This window comes from Clupea harengus, chromosome 11 (assembly GCF_900700415.2).
Source record: "Clupea harengus chromosome 11, Ch_v2.0.2, whole genome shotgun sequence".
NCBI classification, from domain to species: Eukaryota; Metazoa; Chordata; class Actinopteri; order Clupeiformes; family Clupeidae; genus Clupea; species Clupea harengus.
Window position 1 is genome coordinate 14784624 of NC_045162.1, and position 20000 is coordinate 14804623.

The 20000-nt window shown below is 44.4% G+C and overlaps 1 protein-coding gene across 15 annotated transcripts in view; it reads left to right on the forward strand.

Moving 5' to 3' along the window:
- The window catches only part of ptprub (protein tyrosine phosphatase receptor type Ub), a 201774-nt gene that overhangs the window by 88207 nt on the left and 93567 nt on the right, over positions 1 to 20000 (forward strand). For all 15 annotated transcript variants that reach the window (XM_031575606.2, XM_031575612.2, XM_031575609.2 and 12 more), the window contains exon 3: positions 14224 to 14495. In XM_031575606.2, coding sequence (XP_031431466.1) covers positions 14224 to 14495 — 272 coding nt within the window. The remainder of the gene's footprint in view (positions 1 to 14223; positions 14496 to 20000) is intronic.

Genomic DNA, 20000 nt, shown 5'->3' on the forward strand with positions numbered 1-20000 from the left:
TGAGAGAAAGAGAGATGGAGGGGGAGAGAGAGAGATTGAGAGAGAAAGTTGCATATCGAGTTGATCGAGCTTGAATGCCTTATTATGCTGATTTATCACTATTGATTTGACTGTAATTTTCAGGGATATATGCCTCCAGCCATATTATTAAAATAGCTGAGTGTCAGCAGTGTCCCTTGAGACAACCTTAAATGTGAGTGCCGTGGACCAATTGTGTGTGTCTGTGTGTGTGTGAGTGTATGTGTGTGTATGTGTGTGTGTGTGTGTGTGTCAGTTTTTGGCTGCATGTGTGTATGTGTGTGTGAGTGTGCGTGTATGTACGCATGCACATATACCCGCATGATTCTTCAAATTATGGTCTGTAAAGCACTGAAGCATCAAATGTGCATATTTGTCCCTGGTTAGCTACTTTCTTTCCTCAGAAAGTCTTTGCTCTGTTGACCCAAGTCCCCCCCCAAAAAAAAGTCCCTCATAAAAGTTAATGAGCAAGTCACAGCCCAAATAACCTGTCTTCACATTGGAGCAGGAGTGACACAGACGTGTGCTAGGCCTCTGTCTTGCAACCCTTAAAAAGGGTGTGATAACAGCCCTGGGATAGCAGTTTAAAGTGAAATGCATGGTGATGAAGGGTGGCTCATAATAGTTTTGGAAGCAGCTGTTATTTCTGTCTGCCCTGCCTGGCTGCCACTGTGAAACACGTTTAAGAGAAATGCTAGGCTACTGAATATAGAGCACTTTAACACCATGACAACAATTAATGTCATTAATTGTATTTTTAATTAGTTGTTAATGAATTGTAAAGGAGTGTCTAGATTACACTGTAACATTTACTTTTGTAGACCTTAAAAAAAGAGAGCATTCATATGATTTAAGCGCACAAAAAGATCTTGCCTCTTCCAATAAACGCAGGCCCTTTAATTGGCACCACAGGCGAGTGCATCTCATTTGAGTGGGTAATTGGAATATGTCTGTATCCACCTGTATCTTCGTCATCTTCCTCTTCCTCTTCCTGCTTCTCCTTTTCCTCCTCTGTCCTCTGTGCATTATAAGAGAAGAGCCACATGAAGCCCAGGATCGGGTATTTGTCTAAGGGTGCTGGCAAAGGCAAAAAAGCCTGTGTTGAGATTACTGTTCAAAGTGTGTTTATGATTCTCTGCTGTGCTGTGAGTAGCCCTAAGGGGCGGCGCCGGCGGCAGCAGCTGGTACGGCCTTATCACGCAGCAGCCCCTGTTCCTGCCGCTGGCACTGCCACGTTTGCCAAGAGTTTGCCAATGTATTTATTTATTTGCTTGGTAGGTTGGTTGTTTGTTGGTCTGCTGACTACTTATTTATTGGTGTGTTAGTGTGACTCAGGGTGGACTTTCCACTTGAGTTATGTTGCTGATTTCTGTTTTGCTTGCTGAAAGAAAAGCAAAACAAAAAAACACAAGATTAAGTAAGTGCTGTTAGAAGTGCTCTCCAGATGGGCCCTTCACCTTTTTTTATGGTGCATTTTGTGATTAAACAGAAAGAAGTGCGGCCACATTTTCCCCCTACCCCAATCACCTTGTCTCCCGAGTAACACAAACGTCCTGGGTATGCCGATGTGTCTCTGCACAAAGAAGCTAATTGTAAGCCCCTTTCTCAAACTACTCTAAAGACCTGAAGCATGGCCATTGCCTTCGCTCCACTCACCTACTTGCAAACAGAAACTCAGATCAGAAACCCTGGGCCATTAGAGATCTTGTTAGTGGAGAGAGAGGGAGAAAGGGACAGAGACAGAGAAAGAGAAAGAGATAGAGACAGAGGGAGAGAGAGAGTTGGTAGATAAAAGGCTGTTTATTTCTCTCACAGAGAGTTAGAGGTTACACAGTTATGTGACCTCCCCTCTCTCCTCCAGGGGTCCCTTCATGATGAAGGGACGTAGGGGATTGTTGTTCTTTTAAGTCAGGGGAGTAGAATAGTCCTGAAACAACAGAAGAAAGAAAACAGGAAAGAAAGATCATTTGTGACGGAGACCTTTATCTGGAAAATGCTAGACAGAAGGTGAGATAGAGAGAGGGATGGAGAGAGGGGAGACATAGAGGAGAGTGGAGAAGGAGGGGGGGAGAGAGGGAGAGAGGGAGGAGAAGTAGAGCTAGAGAGGAGAGATAGAGGAGGGTGAAGAAGGAGTGCAAGGAGGGGGAGAAGAGAGAGAGAGAGAGAGAGAGAGAGAGCAAGAGATGACAGATTAGGTGTCACCATGGGTGATGTGTCAGTGGCTGTAACGGAAGGCCTGTCAGTCCAGACTGGCCTCACAGTGCTCTGAATATGCTCTTATCGATCTCTGCAACAGAGAAGGACCCTGCAGGTGACTCACTTTCTCCCCAGCCCCAGCCTCCAACATCATGGCAAAATGTGTGTGTGTGTGGGGTGTGTGTGTGGGGGGTGTGTGTGTGTGTGTGTGTGTGTGTGTGTGTGTGTGTGTGTGTGTGTGTGTATGGGTGTGTGTGAGTGTGTATGTGTACTGTGTTTATCTGAGTCTATGTATTAAGGTTAGAGGTGAGTCTCTCTCTCTCCCTATCTCTCTCTCGCTCTCTTTCTGTCTGTATGTGTGTGTGTAGCATATACGCACCTCTGTATTTATTTCATGTTGAGTTTGGTGTTGCATGTAGCCCAGACTCCCTCTAGCCTGTTGTAACCCCACTCTCTACAGACAGCTTGCAGAGTTGATCTCTTATCCACAGAATGTGTTTATTGCCAGCCCCAGATCTCTGCCAGTCTCCACATTTCACCACTGAATAAAGGAACAAGACTGATAAGCAGGCTGGGAATTTTGAGAAATATTCTTCTTTTTAAATTTGGAATATGAAAATTGAACTGAAACTTAATCCTAATTAGTTGGAATTGAATTGACCCCAATATCATATTGCGTGTTCAAACCGGCATAAACTAACTTTGGGAACAATTGTTTGAAATTCTTTGTCTGACATTTTTGTGCTCAATGTACCCCACGTCCTGAAAAGTCATTTAATTTGCATTTGACGTAATGAGATTTTGAACAGAGTATTTTTAGAACTAACGCTTTACTTGATGAACATTTTCTGAATCAGAAAATGAAGGTGCGCTTAGAAGAAGACTGACAACTTGAAACTTGACTTGGCATCTGGAAAACTAAATGGATGGAAACTGAAGTTATCTTACAACCAAGTACCAACAGAACTAGTACGAATTATGATGACGCAAGAAAAAAATAAGTACTTAACACAACTTTTTTCTGTCCACTATCCGTTGAGAACATGAACACAGTCATGATATCTCTGCGTTTGAGTGGATTTTCTAGACTGTGACAGCAATCATGTCTCCACTGCATACATCCCCAGAAAATCGTCTGCATTAATGAAAGCAGTGATGGATTTCTCTCTGCTTTCAATTTACCCGCACAAAGACTGCCTCAGTCTGCAAATTAAATTGCCTGCATCTATTTTCATGTGGCGGTATGTGTGTGTGTGTGTGTGTGTGTGTGTGTGTGTGTGTGTGTGTGTCTGAGTGAGTGTGTGTTCGGTTTGTGTAGGACAAAGAAAGAGAGATATGAAGAGAATAGTGTGCTTGTGGGGTTTTCTTTGTATGTGTGTGTGTGTGTGTGTGTGTGTGTGTTTGTGTGTGTGTGTGTTTGTGTGTGTGAGTGAAAGAATGTGCATGCTATCATCTGTGTTTGTGTGCACGAGAGAAGATGAAAGAGGCCAGCGATTGTTTGGTTGCCTTTTGAATGAGATTTGTGTGTGTCTGCATGTGTGTGTCTTACAGAAAGTCTGCAGTGTTTGTGTGTCCGCATGTGTGTGTCTGACAGAGTGTATGCAGTGTGTGTGTGTCCGCATTTGTGTGTCTGACAGAGAGTGTGTAAAGTGTTTGTGCGTCTGTGGGACTCTACTGAAAAAAAGCTCATCTTCTCAAGTGTTGTCTCCAGCTGTTAGATGCATGTTGTGTGTGTGTGTGTGTGTGTGTGTGTGTGCGTCTGTGTGCGTGTGTGTGTGTGTGTGTGCGTGTGTGTGTGTGCAGGCGTGCGTGCGTGCGTGCGTGCATGCGTGTGTGTGTGTGTGTCTAGGCAGGGGCGGATGTGTGTGCACGTCTAAGACTTTGTTGTCAACCCCCGCTTCTCCTCAGCTCCCTGTTGAGAGATGAAGCCTTTATTTGCTTTGGTTGGAGTACGATGTGTATGTGTGTGTTTGTGTGTATGTTTGTGTTTGTGTGTGTGTTTGTGTGTGTATGCGTGTGTTTGTGTTTGTGTTTGTGATTGTGTGTGTGTGTGTGTGTGTGTGTGTTGTGTGTGTGTCTATATAAATGTGGCGAGGCTAGGAATACAAAGATCAAACTATGTTTTTAGTGTGTGGGAGACAAACTAATCCAGCATCACCTCTATCTGCACCTCGTACCTCTGCACAGATCCCAACCCACTCTAATTCCAATAAGACAATCAAAGTCAATGCCGTCAATGTATCTCAAACCCATCGGTCTTTCTTCAGCTAGACTCTTTCACACCTAATCAGCCATGCAGGCCGGCTCTCAGCGCCTAGGTAGGGGTAAAACAGAGGCGGATGCTGAGATGTCCATTAGCAGGTCGATGGGAACTGCCAGAGGCGATGGGATACGGCTGGGGTGTGCGGGGGGGGGGGGGGGGGGGGGGGGGGGGTCCAGAGCTCTTTGGACCTCCAGCTGATTGGGCAACTTCATCAGCATTCGCTATGTGAACGAACCGTTGCAGAGGAGTACCACCGCAGCCCTGGCAGGTGCAGCAGTTGGCAAATGGCACCCATAGGTTGTACATGACACATAGTCATGCTGTGACTTCCACCCGCCCGTCTCACAGAGCTTAGGACAGGGGGAGAAAGAGAGTGCCACCAAGGTCACCATGACACAAGCTGCCGAAGTGGAATCATAAAACCCCACAGACACTGAGTCTGTAAGCTTTTTAAAGGCACAACGTGTACCTTTTGTGGCCTTAGGTCTACTGCCATGGTGTGCCTTGAAAGGAATGCCTTCATCAGTACTCTGCTAACAGTTTCTGGCCTGGAAGCTGGAAATTCAGACAGAAAGTCCTCTAGTACCAAAGGCACAGAATGCATTGGCATTTTGTAGGATATTCAGAAGCCGTTTTTGTCAATAACTTCCATTTAAAGCATTTTCATTTTTCACATTTTTATCTACCTACCTGTGTTTATATACATGTTTTATGATTTATAATATTAGCAGAGACCCGCAAGGCTTCTTCAATGTGTCTCTCTCTTCTGGTGAATCAAAGAGTTGATTCTAACACTTTTCCTGTCTCTGAAACCCTTTCACCCTTCTCTTTCTCTCTCTGTCTCGTTCTGTTCTGGTTCCTTTGAGTTGGAACGGTCTATTTAAACCGTGACCTCAGACCTATAGTTTCCCTTTCCTTTCAGTTTCCTCTGCCACATCTTTCTCTCCTCATACTTCTGTCACTTTGACTTCCTCACTCCCTCGCTCTTGTGTGTGTGTGTGTGTGTGTGTGTGTGTGTGTGTGTGTGTTGTGTGTGTGTGTGTGTGTGTGTGTGTGGGTCTGTGTATCTTTCTCTCCTCATACTTTGACTACCTCACTCTCTCGCTCTTGTATGTATGTCTGTGTGTGTGTGTGTGTGTGTGTGTGTGTGTGTGTGTGTGTGTGTGTATGTATCGCTCCTCTCATTCTTCGCTCACTTTGACTTCATCACTCTCTCGCTCTTGTATGTCTGTCTGTGTGTGTGTGTGTGTGTGTGTGTGTGTATGTATCTCTCCTCTCATTCTTCTCTCACTTTGACTTCATCACTCTCTCGCTCTTGTATGTATGTCTGTGTGTGTGTGTGTGTGTGTGTGTGTGTGTGTGTGTATATATCTCTCCTCTCATTCTTCTCTCACTTTGACTTCATCACTCTCTCGCTCTTTATCTCAACTCCACTCCTCTCTCTTCTATTCTTTATCTACTTTTAATTCATTTTTCCTCCCCCGTCTCCTTTGCACTCCTTCGCTCCGTGTCCCTGCTTCCCGTTATCGCCCTGGGGCCCATTGTCTTCTTGTTCCCTTTCTCTCCTACTCTCTCTTCCTCTCTCTTTCTCTCTCTCTCCTACTCTCTCTTCCTCTGTCTCTCTTTCACTGTCTTTCTCTCTCTCTCCTACTCTCTCTCCCTCTCTCTCTCTTTCTCTGTCTTTCTCTCTCTCTCTCTCTCTCTCTCTCTCTCTCTCTCTCTGTCTCTCCCTCTCATTGTAGTCCTGCTCTTGTGATTGCATCGGCGTGTTGTTGAATAGCAGGGCTCCTGCAGGGCTCCCTGTAAATTATTATGTGCCGGATCGCTCCTAATCTTGTTACGTGTGTTCTTCTGCCCTTGGGATGGGCAGCAGGGAAGGGATGGAGCTTTATCAGATGTCACAGGCCCCTGGATGGGAGTGTGATTTGCTAAAGGTCACTTTTTACATTCGTTAATGTGTGTGTACCAGCATGCGTCTCCGTGGAAGAGCCACCGACAGTGCACCATCTCATCACCATCTGATATCCAAATATTCTCTCTCTTTCTGTCCTTTTTATCGCCCTTTCCCCCTCTTTATGACTGGCTCTTATATATCACTCTTGTCATTCACTGACATGGGAGAAGAAATCTAGTTCATGTATGGAAACTTGGGCTGCTATGAGAGGCCCCTTTTAACCAAAAGGAAAAACTCCATTTGGTAAATTGTATTTTATATGGGTAATGTGTTCTTCTTCCCATGACTACATTAATGTAAAGTTATCTCTAATATACTGCAGTAGATGAGAGAAATGTGAACGTATTCCTGTTGTAATAAATGACAGGTACGCATGCACACACACACACTCTCACACACACACACACACACACACATACACAGATAGAGAGAGTGAGAGAGAGAGAGAGAGGGATAGAGAGAGAGAGAGAGAGAGAGAGAGAGAGAGAGAGAGAGAGAGAGAGAGAGAGAGAGAGAGAGAGAGAGAGAGAAAGCAGTGCCTTAAAGTGAAGTTGTCAGATTGAAATAAGGATACTTCATTTCGACATGAACCTTTGCAACCCTTTAAAAAATTATATTCTCACATCCTGAAAATATGTAAAGTACTATATCCCTGGGTAATTGAGGTTATCACTGAATATGTATAACCTTTAATGCATGGACCGAAATGCCTGCTGCCCATTGGGCTGAAATACCTTTGGCAGCCTCATGACGGTGACCAAGCTGAGGATAATAACATGCTGCAGTATGTCTAACAGCAGGTAGAGACATGATTGATAACTCCAAAGCACAAATGCATTTCAGGCAGAAACCTCCCAGGAGGTGTAAATAGGATTTATTAATGTAAATTGCATAGTTGTAAGTTTGGTTTTGGTTGTCTAGCTGCTACTGCTGTTAATGCAGCTGTTGCCAGCAATGCACTGCTGCATAATCACTGCTGCTGCTGAATGAACTCAACTGAGTAAAATCACAACTAAACAAGAAAACTCTCTAAACCCTGCTTGGCGTCAAACTTCAGGGGCAACCCTTTATATTGGGGTGGGGGGGGGGGGGGGGGGGGCGGGTCGAGAAATGTGATTAGCTCTCAGCATCACTGGAGAACCAATCACTTACCTGACTGAGCTGGCATTAATTTCTAGCAGAACAGGAAATGTCACTGGAACACACGGCCGGATAATGCCTTTATTGTAGGTGCAGATAGGACAGACTAACGTCTGGCCTGGCCCTTGCCGCTCTTGATTCATTTCCATCAGGGTACCAATGCACATTCATCAACAACACAGGCATCAGCCAACGCCAGCCCTGATATAGTGGGGGTCAGTTCTATCAATCTCAGCTTTGATCACACAACGCTGTGTGTCACAGTTCCTTCTCTTTTGTATTACCTGAATATTTCAGTACAGACACGTCCAAATGGAAATCAGTAAAACATTGATCATCACATATTTTAGGCCATTAAATGTTTTGCATATTGATAGCAGGCTGTGCTTTGTCTCATCGTTATTCTGGCATTGACATGCCCAGTTGGATCATCACAGACACTTCAATCAAATTTAAATCTGCCATACCTAACATTGTTTTACATCCCACTGTGGAAGCAAAGCCTCTAAGAGGACTTTTTTTTGCCAGTTAAAGAGTGGGTCCCGAGAGGAGGGGGCAAAGCCCTGTTAATCAGCACCATGATCATCACAAAGCCTGTTCTTTAATTTGGGAGCGAGTGTGCAGTGAAGACTAATCAGAAGAACATTGAAACTAAGAGCCCAAGAGGAGGAATTGTTATGTTGTCACCCCAAAGCCTACATTAGTGGACTGTGCCATTCTTGTCCTCCCACGGCTGGTTATCTTAATAAAGGATTCTTGTCAGGGGTTTCTTTAATATTCATATCAAATCAATGTACTGTCATTTCAATCCTATTTAGACCAGTGTTAATAATCATTCTTTTTAATAATAATCACCTTTTCACCTAGATGCCTCTCAGGCTACAGCTCTGAAATGTGAAATTACCCTCATTCATCTGGCTGAATTAATAGTAGTAAGTCTTTCAATGTTTCTGGCAAGTGGAGGTTTTGGGGATCTTGACCTCGCCATTAATACAGGAAGTGTTTTAAGAGACCAGTCCGTCAGTGGGTGCAGTGGGTGCAGTTTGACAGTACCCTTCTTTCTTGATCATTCTTCCAGGCTGTTCCTTCTGCCTGTTTCTTAAGTAAAATTGAAATGTTGGGTGGCGTCTGGGTGTTTTGCACTTGGGTCCAACCTCTCGGCTGCAGTTACAACAGAATAACAGATCCACAAAAGATACTTTTTACAGGAAATTGTAACGGTATTTACCACTTTGAGGAGACTGATTAAGATTACCACAGATGTTGCATTGGTTGGTGACACTGACATTGTTTGAAGCGATTGTTCCTTCCAAGTCCTGGAGACTCTTTGAGAGGTTCCAGGGGTGGCTGGTTTGTTTTCTGCTGTTGCCTCTAGCTTGATCCTACCACTCCAGGTCACCATCACCATGAGCCCCGCACCATGGGCCCCGCTCAACAACCAGACCCACCTCCAGTTCCAGTCACCATGGGGACAGTGATGCTGGGGCCAACCAGTGCAGAGGCTGTGCACCCACCCTTGGGTCTCCAGTTCCTGTTCCTAAACATAACCCTTAATCTGGCCCCCAGTAGTCACCATTCTAGGGAACTCAAATAGCCTTGAGAAGGTTCCCCAGAGGAAAGCTTAGATATTAATGAGATCTGCTGCCCAGCACCTCAGCCTCAGCTGCCCAGCACCATGGACTGCTGCCGGTCCCAAGGAAGTTCCACTGCTCAGCATTATGGAGGTTCTGCTGCCCAGCGCCATGGTGGTTCCATGACACTGACCCTGAACCTGAGAAGCATCTGTCTGCTCAAGCACTCTGGTTTCCAGCCTTCTGCCTTCTGGTCATGCACCCTGCCCTGAATTTCGCCCTTCTCCGCCGGTGTCCTACCCAGCCCCCGGATGGGTTCCGCCATCACCGCCGCCCACTCACCGGGCCGTCCTCCTCAGTGGCCCTCACCAATCTGCCTCCCCCTGAGTGGGGGTGCTGTTACACCCGATCAGTGCTCTCAGCCTTCTCAGCCCTCTCAATCAGGTCAGCTGCATCCACTCCAGTCCTGCCCTGCATCAGGTGCTTGCACCGGCAGTCTCTTTGCCAATTAGCCGTAGGTTTTTTGAAGTCTCTGTGTTTCAGGCGTCCGTGAGCTTTCTTTCATTTTTCATGTTCGTGTTTGTGTTTCCGTGCTAATTACTGATTCTTTGCTGACTGTTACTTTGTTGGATTCATTAATGGTGACTGTGCCTTGTTTCTGACTCTGCTCCTGGATTCGTGTTTCTTGGGTGAACTCTGCCTGTGTAATTGGCCTGCCATGTTTTTGTAATTGACCTGGATTCTGTGTGTTTTTAACTACTCTGATTGGATTACCCTTTGATAGTTGTTTTGAAAGTAAACTTTTATATTCTGCACTTCCTCAATCATTACAATCAGAATGATTGGTGCTGCTGTGACATCATGCAGTGTCGAACAAATTGCCAAACACTGACCCCCTTTGCTACACAGGCTGATCCAGAATTTTCTGATGCGCCTGAGCAAGAGCTTAAACAGGATCAAGTGTATCACTTTATGTCCTGTATCCCAGAAGTCTGCCGTTTGATTCCGACCTCATTTGGAATTCACAGTGAATGGAAAATGTATGGAGGCGTCAGCAAGGGTCCAGGCAGCTCATCCAGCTCATGTGGATTTCATGTGGATGGGTATTCCCCCGCTTGTCCCTCCCCATATTAGTACACATACATCCTCATTTTATTTTTAAAACCGGAACATTTATGGCTCAGTCATACAGTGCCTGTGGGAATATGATCTGTTCAACATTGGCTGACTCTTCACTATATATTCTCATCCTCCTGCACTATATATCGCCTCAACAGTCAATGCCTAAATTGAGATGTACAGTTAATACGCCCATAAAAGACTGTTATTGAAGGGAGCACCGCCCCTTCCTCTGCACGTCCTTCTGGGTTTTATGGCCTCTTTGGGTTCCCAGGAGTGCATTACCATGATACCAGCGGACCAATCCAATTAACCAGAAACACCCGAACACACGGCTGGGCCTGGCCCAGGGGGGGTGCTGTAGGATTGGCCACGCTGGGTGGCTCTGGTCCTGGAGTGGGCTGTGCCTCTCACCCTGATGCACGGGGCTCTGATTAATCTCTGTTTGGTCTCCCTGCGGCTCAGCTGGTAGAGCAAAATGGAAACACCACCCAGATCATGCCGGCCAAGATACTTATGTGCTGTATGCTTCACTCACGCTATAAGCGGCTTCGGAGGTTTGGAGTAAATGAATCAGTACTAGAGCCTACTTGGTTAGGCAGGTGTAAGCCATGACGTAGCCTACACTCATCCAGACCCCCCGCACAGCAAATCATAGACTTGACTGGTTAGATATCCTGTCACTTTGCAAATTGATATTAGCAAACTCTTCAAAGGGTAAGCGAGGGTAGCGTGTACATGCAGAGAGGCTGCGCATGGCAATGGACTGTTTTGATTTGCTATAGGTCAGCAGCGGAGTAGAAGGGCGACACATGCCTGTAGTCGTCATGAGAGGGGGCACGTCCAGAAAAAAAAAAAAAACTCTTCTCCCGCACCCTCCTCCTCTGCCATTTTGCGCCCTGGGCAACCGCCCTTGTTGCCTATGCTACAAGCAGAACATGAACATGTAACTGAGGGCCAAATTAAGTAGAAATGTTGTCTGTTACAATCCTGCCAACAGAAACAGAGGATATACAAATAAAAAAATGCAATATTGCAACAACTTAATGCAATTGCAATGCTATGACTTGTGACAATAAATTATAACCAGCCACTGAGAAACCCTGGTGACATTTGTGACCTTTCGATCGTTTCAGCTTCACAGTCATGTGCAGTCTTTATTCCAAACTCTTGATCAGGAGAAGTGTATTTACAGTGGAAACATCACACATCATTTTTTGTTTGTATGCCATGGTTATAAATTCCCAAATGAGTTGTGTCAAAGAAAGAGAACACCTGTCTGGTGCTTCTCAAAGGTATTTGAGTCTTCTGCAGTTATTTTAAGTAAAAAAAAAAGACAGAGCGAGAGAGTTCTGTGAATGTAAAAGTATTTCCTTTTCTTTGGTGCCGGTTAACCACGGCTTGAGCCCCACAGAGAGAGTCAGTGTTTGAGTTCCTCCAAGGAGCCAAGCATTCCTTTCACTCGATGATTCACCAGGGCACTGAAGAACATGAGACAGAGAGAGAGAGAGAGAGAGAGAGAGAGAGAGAGAGAGAGATGGAGGGAGAGAGAGAATGTGTCTGTGTATGTGTGTGTTTGTGTTGGTGGGGGGATAGAGAGAGATAAAGAGAGAGAGAGATAGATAGAGAGAGAGAGAGAGAGAGATGAGGAAAGAGAGAGAGAGAGAGAGTCTCATAATCCTCCATACGGAGAACCTTGAGAAGTCCTTCCGTGGGACGGCAAGATGACAGTTCTGATAGGGTGGGCACGCAAGGTCTCCCGGCGAACGGCGCTGAAATCTCGTTAGCGGCCAGGGGACCGGGAGGGTGAGCGCATGGGCTTGGCCTGATTAGTGAAGGGCACAGGGACCCGTGGCCGAGCCCTTACCTTCCTGCGAGCTCACGGTTCATCAGTAATTACTCAACGGGCCAGGGCTCACCTTGCATGTGTAACTACCCAATAGAATGTCCCCCCGTCCTTTGTGTGTAATCATCGTGTCAAGCTGATTAATGCCAAGGAGCCGCCGGAATCCTGTGTTTGTGTGTGTGTGTGTGTGTGTGTGTGTGTATCAAAGGGACAAGAGATAGAGGTAGAGGAATAAAAGAGGGAAGGGGAGAGAGAGAGAGAGAGAGAGAGAGAGAGAGAGAGAAAGCAAGCATGTTAACACCTACGAATTCTCTCCCCCTCACACAACAACAAGCTGTTGCACAAAGCCCAAGCTGCTTTGAATAACAAGATTTGCTCTTGCCACACGGCGGTGAGGTTGTATGCCTCAAGGCTAAAAGTTCTGCATCAAAGTCTTTTCCCTCCTCCTCTTATGGTTGGAGTTTGGGGGATGCCTTCCCTCTCTCTGCCTCCTCTCCCGGGGAGTTTGAATTGCAACTTCAAATGTCTCAGGGCAAATCCCACCTTTCAAAAATGTCAAAAAGAGAGAGGCGGAAGAAATTGTTGATTTGATAAGTGGGTACCTAAGAGCTCCTCAAGTGAACAATATAGATGTGGAAGAGTACTGTATAGCGTGATTCAAGGTGAGGGCACAGACTTCTAATGCTACCAAATGTTTCATTCCTTTTGCAGCCGGTAGTTCTGGCATTTTCTGAAAAGCCCAAAAATGCCCTCGTTCTGAAGAAGCCCACTCAACAGTCCTTGTACTTTTTTTCAAATGGGAGAAATGAATGCATTACGTGAGCTACAGGCAACTAGTTTTCTATTCAACACATTTGCCTGGTAATATTAAACAGATATGTCTTTGTCTGTGTACATTGGCTTCTTGGCTGCTTTGTGTCAAGCTCACAATATGGTCCTTGGTGTGAAGTTGGTCTGTTGCATTTGTGAAACCCAGCACCAGGCCAACCAAAAAGAAATCAATAAATGTTTGCCTGACATAGTAACTCGAAGAAATGTGGAACATACATATGTACAGCTATTACCAGCAGTAGGACACCTATACTGTAAGTCTTCTCCGCTTGTTTTTGTGGCTGTGATTGCTAATTATATTGTATGTATCTTTTAGGGCTGAGCAGTCTGCATGTTTCTGGTTCGGTTCTGTTTTAAGAATAATCCCGGTTTTTGGTTTTGATTTTCGTTTTTTTTTTTTATTGTTATTGCAATCATTACTACAGGCTGCTTCCACAACACAGAGAGTTAAATCAATATAAGCAATGAGGACAGCAGCTCTTCAATTCCTCTGAATATATTAGAATGTTAATTTAGGTATATGAATGTTAATTTTGCAAAAATATCCGTAAACTATATTCACCTGACATTCACTATCCTAATTAGGGTACAAGATGTACCTTTGAATGGACTATTCCATGACATAGCCAACATAACATTGATCTAGCCTATTGGTAAATATAAATTATAGCCTACTTAGCTAATGACAATAATGTTATGCTGTGGGATCATTTGTCTGCCTAACTGGGTTTGGAAATGCCATTTCTCCTTGGCAGCCTAAACATTCATTAGCAAGTAGCTATCCTACTACGGTCTTCTTAATAAGAAACTTCAATAGCAATTTTGAGGACTTTGTACCATGTGAAATCTATACTTTCAGGTTGTCGGGGGTATAATTGAGCAGTCTCACAGTTACTATATGAGAATATATATTTGATACAGTGGAACATGGAATTGTGGTCATTTTCATTTCCTTTTCTTGAACTGTGAGCATGTTGTGTTGAGGGGGATGAATTTGTATCCAAAACTACCTTTGCAACAAGCACACCAACCTCGCTGGATTACACAGTTTAAATGAGTTCATAATTCGAATCATCAAACTGATTTTGGTGCAGTTTATGATTTAAGCATCAAAAAATGTCAAATTTTGGTTCAGTGCTGTATCATTTTAAATCACAACATTGTATTCTCATTATTCACAGTAAATGCAGTTGGTGACATTTAGATGGTTCCAGCCTATGAAGCCTGTGTCTCTCCTGTGATGGTCTTTCTTTCCCTCACCCCCTCTCTTTCTCTCTCCCTCCAGGGTCCTACTTGATGGTGAACTCTTCCCAGCATGCTCCAGGGCAGCGGGCCCAGCTGCTGTTGCAGACGCTGAGTGAGAACGACACACACTGCGTGCAGTTCAGCTTCTTCCTGTACAGCCGCGATGGCCACAGCCCCGGGGCGCTGCGCGTGTACGTGCGCGTCAATGGTGGTGTGCTTGGCCTGCCTGTCTGGAATGTCTCCGGCTCCCATGGACGCCAGTGGCACCAGGTGGAGCTAGCCGTTAGCATGTTCTGGCCCAACGAGTATCAGGTGAGATCCACACTATGTTTTTTTTTTTTTTTTAGCAGAAGCTTTCATCCGAAGAGACGTACAGCATTTTCTTCCAGCAGTGCATACAGTGTGCTTCTTGAGTGTTGTTAGCCCCTTGCTTTACATGTTATGTATAATAGTGCAGTCCACAGATCCACATTGACTTTCCTAGTCCACACGTCCAGTCAGAACTGATAAAAAAGGCTCTTCTTAGCAGGATGTTCTTTTTGTGCATGGCGGTTGCCATGGCCACATTGCAAAAACATTTTTTAATCACAGCCATTTCAAGGCAAAGCCTTAGGTAAAAATGTATTTCAAAGCTATAGACATTATAGGAACTATAGGACAAAGTAAGCACATTGTAGTAAAATACTGTTAAAACTTCTGTAGTCTTTATATAATGAGGTATTGTCCTATGTAAAACTCATTGATGTTAAAGTTGAAGTCAAAAACTTTTCTGTGGAGTGATCTGTTTCATCTTTACAGCATGGCCCATTGAGGGGGTCGACTGCAGTGTGAGCTTATTAATCACACCCGTTAACCACTGTAATGATCATTGATCCATGGGGTGGGGGACAGTGGGGTATGTAGGCTAATGCTGAAGGGTCCTAACTGGAATGCACAGGAATGAGGCTGTCCCTGTCATGCCTGTTTTATTTATTTATTTTCATTTGTCGGCATATCTTTGGCACCAAGTTGGCTGTGAAATGTACCCCTATTGACATGACACTGCTACCTCTCCTGCTTTAGATTGATTGGTGGTTGGTTGAAACCATCCAGGCGGGAGGCCTGGCATGAAAGCGAGTGGGCACACACAACACACAAACATGCACATACGCGCACACACACACACACACACACACACACACACACACACACACACACACACAAATACACGCGCCTCATCCATAAATTCAATTTCTCCTTTTCTGCAAACTCTGCGGAGCTGTCAAAAAGCAATTAAGTTGAGTAGTGTGCGCTTTATCGAGAACTGTCAATCCCTCTGACTTAATTAAGCTCTGTGCAGCGTGGGGAGATATGACCTTGATGTGTAAATAATAGCCGAGCTCTCCACAAACAGGACCCAAAGGTAGGGCAGGGCCAGAGGAGATAACAGCACCAGACGTGACAGTGAAAGCTATTACGGACTTGGATTGGCAGGGACACAGTTACCTATTTTACTCTCGAGCACCAAACACTACCGCACGTTTGCTCATGTCCTCAGTGAAATATGTACACACCCCTGCCGACTCCAAATGTAATCTTTCAAAACGCATTTGTATGGAAGATAACACTGAAATGGAAGCACATTAAAAAATATAATCGTTTCCGTGGCTTTGTGAGACAAATAACTTCATGGTAGGTTATTATGTTGTTATTATGTCTTTGTGGAGATTGCTGCTTCCCCAGACAAATGAAATCAATGTTCCACTACTCTATGATAAGGTCTATAAGAATATGAAATTCTCTCTTGAAATTGAAATGATGAATCTTCCCATTATAACGTCTAAACTAAAACACACCTAAAAGTTTCTGTAGACATATCTAAAGTTTTGAACGATTTCAGTATATGTCATTTATTTTGTATTTATAAAGATGTGCATGCATGTGTATGTGAATGTGTACTTTTGTGTTTGTGTGTGTGTGTGTGTGTGTGTGTGTGTGTGTATGTGTGTGTGTGTGTGTGTGTGTGTGTGTGTGTGTGTGTGTGTTTGTGTGTGTGTGTGTGTGTGTTAGATTCTTTGTACACAGTCAAATACACTGCTCTCTTCCTTGGACTCATGCATCCCCCTGAGGCTGGTCTAGGGAAGTCAGAAGAATACAAGCTGTCCTGATCAATGTAATCACTCGGCAAACTCTTAATTAGTGTGCTCTCAAACTCTTCAATAGCTCACGCTATGAATGCTTTTCCTCTTTGTTGGTTTCTCCATCTGTCGTGTCTGTGTCTGTGTCTGTGTCTGTGACTGGTCTGTCTGTGTTTATACAACAGTTAGGTCCGCTCGAACTATTGAATTTCTGGTTGGACAAGAGGCACTCCATATGTGGGGATATTCTGGGACAAGCCCATTCGGACTCTTCATGAATAGTAATCACTCTGCACTTTTATTTCAACGTTACATTTGACCGTTTTTGAGAGAGGGAAAAGAGCAAGTGGAGTAGGGGGAATGTTCAAATTAATATGTTAAGTACAAGCAAGTGAGTGTACAAACAGGTGAGCGTACAACTAGACTTTCTGGCTGCAGAGTGATATTCGCTGCCTGGCAATGCTTGACACTGAACTATTTTTTGGTGAATGAATGAAAAAAAATCGAAATAAATGGAATAAAATCCAAATCTGATGTCATCAAAATCTATTAGTTGGAAGTAGAACTGTTGTATAAAAGCAACATGGCACTCGTGTTGGTGGGGTTGGTAAAAGATATCCCCATGGTTACTGCCATGGTAACCTCAGTTGTCTGTTGGTCTTTCTGTTTTTTTTTCTATCTGTCTTTCTACATAAGTGTGTTTTTCAGTCTGTGTGTCTATTCCTGTAGGTATGTCTTTCTGTACATTCTGTACTATATTTCTATCTATCTATCTATGTGTGTTTGTTCGTCCTCCCTGTGCTTTTTTTCTCTTTCGTGCTCAGTATTCTCTGCATGTGTCTTTCTCAGTATCTCCCACTTGCCGTTGTCTAGTCTCTCCTGTGACTATCACGCTGCTCTGCATCCTCATGCTCACTCAGAGTGCCACTTTCACGAGTACTTGCACAGGAGAGATGGGAAGACAGAGTTTATCAACTCTCCCATGAGTGTGTGTGTGTGTGTGTGTGTGTGTGTGTGTGTGTGTGTGTGTGTGTGTGTGTGTGTGTGTGTGTGTGTGTGTGTGTGTGTGTGTGTGTGTGTGTGTGTGCTGAAGAGGACCTAGCAGTTGCAGGGAGACATAGCTGGATAGATACAATGGTAGCCAGCACGTACAAAACCGTTCAGTGAGTAAGACTTGTCCATGACACCTTAACAGGTGTTCTAGCCACAGACACTGACTTACATGGGACGTGGCCACCTTGCTAGCATGCTGGTCTCTCAGATCTGAGGGTGCAGGTGTGAGCCTGGAGCAAGACTGTGCTTCTTAATATGCAGGAAACACTGAAATACTGCAGCTGACATAGCAGAGATAGCTGCCTTTTAAGTCGCATTCCGGGTGCAGTATACTCAGTTCCCCAGTCTCACCAGCTACCCGAGGGCATTCTTCCCAACATGTTTGCTTGAACCACTGTTGGGAGACGGGTGAATATGAGAAATTGATTAGTTTTGCAATGCTGTCTCATACTGATACAGTGTATGCTGTAGGCGTGTTGATAGAGTGACAGACAGATAAGTTGATGGACATGGTATTGAGAACATGGACACCTTCGTTTTGAACCAGACCTCCTCCCTTACCTTCATGCCCACCCATGCTTAGACCAAACTGCCTCAAAAGGCAAAACCAGACTAGGAAGAAGAGTGCGCTGAAGGAAACTGTCTCTCTCACTTTCTTTCTTCCTCTTTTTCTCTCTCTCTCTCTCTCTCTCTCTCTCTCTCACACACACACACACACGCACACACGCACACACACACACACACACACACACACACACACACACACACACCCCACTCCCCCCATCACACTCACACATAAAGAGAGACTCGGGCCTCTAACATGGCTTACGCTGCTAATCCCTGCTCAGCCTAGATAGGTTCAGAGTCAGCTAAGGTCCTGCCTCACACCCCAGTGAGAAGGAGAACAAGCTGCAAAGGTGGGAGAGACTAGATGTGTGGAGGAAATTGGATAAGCGGATGAGATACGTCTTTGGTGATAGTAAATCTTAACAAAACCACTGGAAAAAAGCCCCTAAAGACCTATGCAGACGTTGGTCCTTTTTTGTGATTGGTATTATACGTGTAGTCTTATATTAATAAATGGGGGACTGAGAAGGCAGGTTGCTGTTTGCGTGGCCTACGTCAGTCCTCCCTGTACATACTCACACTGGAGGCGTGTAGAGGCGAAGTGTGCAATTCTTAATATTTATCAGTGTAAGTTACGGCAGACCAGAAGAACAGAACAAATATCGGGAGATTTCAAGCAGTAGGGCCAAGCTTGAACACATGACTCCTCTGTGGGTCAGAAACCAAAGCAGTGGGCCACCGATCTCTTATCGCCACGGTGATATCTCTAATCCCAAAGCAATGAAATGCATCCCTTTTCGGGTGTGTTGTTTTCAATGTGTTATCTTAGTCATTCTCCACACCTGCTCTTATCTTGATAGCGACAACACGATATGTGACTCAGTGGGCTAAATCACAGCTACAAACCACTGCGGTTATATGCTAGATGACCCCTAGCAATCTCTCTCCAGAGATGTGGCAGAGTACTCATCCACCGGGCTTTTATTGTAGTGCGGTTTTATTCATAAATTATGTCAACAAAGCTCTTCACTCTCAGTCCTTTGAAGCAAAAGCTTTTAGAATGAATAGAACACAATTGGATCTGTTCCCTCAATGCAGGATTTTTCAGGATTTTTTTTAAGCTTAAGACTTAATTTATGGCCCAGGCGGCAGCAGCTAATCAACAGAAATAGCATCAATAATGGGAAAACGTGCAGCGGGTGCAGACCATCTCACGTTACAAAACCTGAAACATGGAAGCGGTTCAAACTTTTTGTTATTTATTCTACTACTACAAACACTTTGTAGTTCTGGCTTGTGTTTTTTTTTGACAATCAATATTTTTTTATTAGTTCTAATATACCAGATATACTAAAGGCATTCCAAAGCCTCATTAGTTAGCTGCTGTCTTTGACATTCGCTAAAGCAGTGATTCTCAATCCATGCCTCCCTGTCTCTGCATTTTTGCCATCTTACCCTGGCCATCATACTTGACTGACATACTTGACATACTTGACCGGCAGCACTCTTGATCAGCTGAACACACCTAAATCTACTCATTATAAATACCCTGACTCTTATCAGCTGAGACGGGAGCAGGTATTCTGTAACTATTCTATTTGATTGTGAGTATAGTCTACTTCTTACTTATATGATATGGTAAGGGCCTACCGTTCAGCCTATATGTTATGTTAGAAGGGATAGATAGCCTAATACAACGGATATGCACCTAACATCACCCGTTTTTTTTTTTCTCATTCTCAAAGGAGGCCATGCCATGAAAGGTTTGTGAATCACTGGCTTAAATAAACACAGCATTGTAGAGGAGGACAATAGTGTTTCTGAAAGAGAAAATCAATGCTGAATAGTCCTGGAAGAACATTCATAAATTCTGAGGATCAACTGTTGTATTTGTACATTTTTGTCAACAATAAGCATGTTTGAAGGCACCATAAAGAAACTACAGCCATAACCCTGTAAGAATAAGTGTCCTAAGTTTTAACAGAAATCTGTGCGTGGGTGTAGGGAAATTGTGTTTTAAGGCTTGTTCAGGAGATGGGTGAGATAAGGGGAGAGAGAAAGAGAGGCCGGGAGGGAGAGA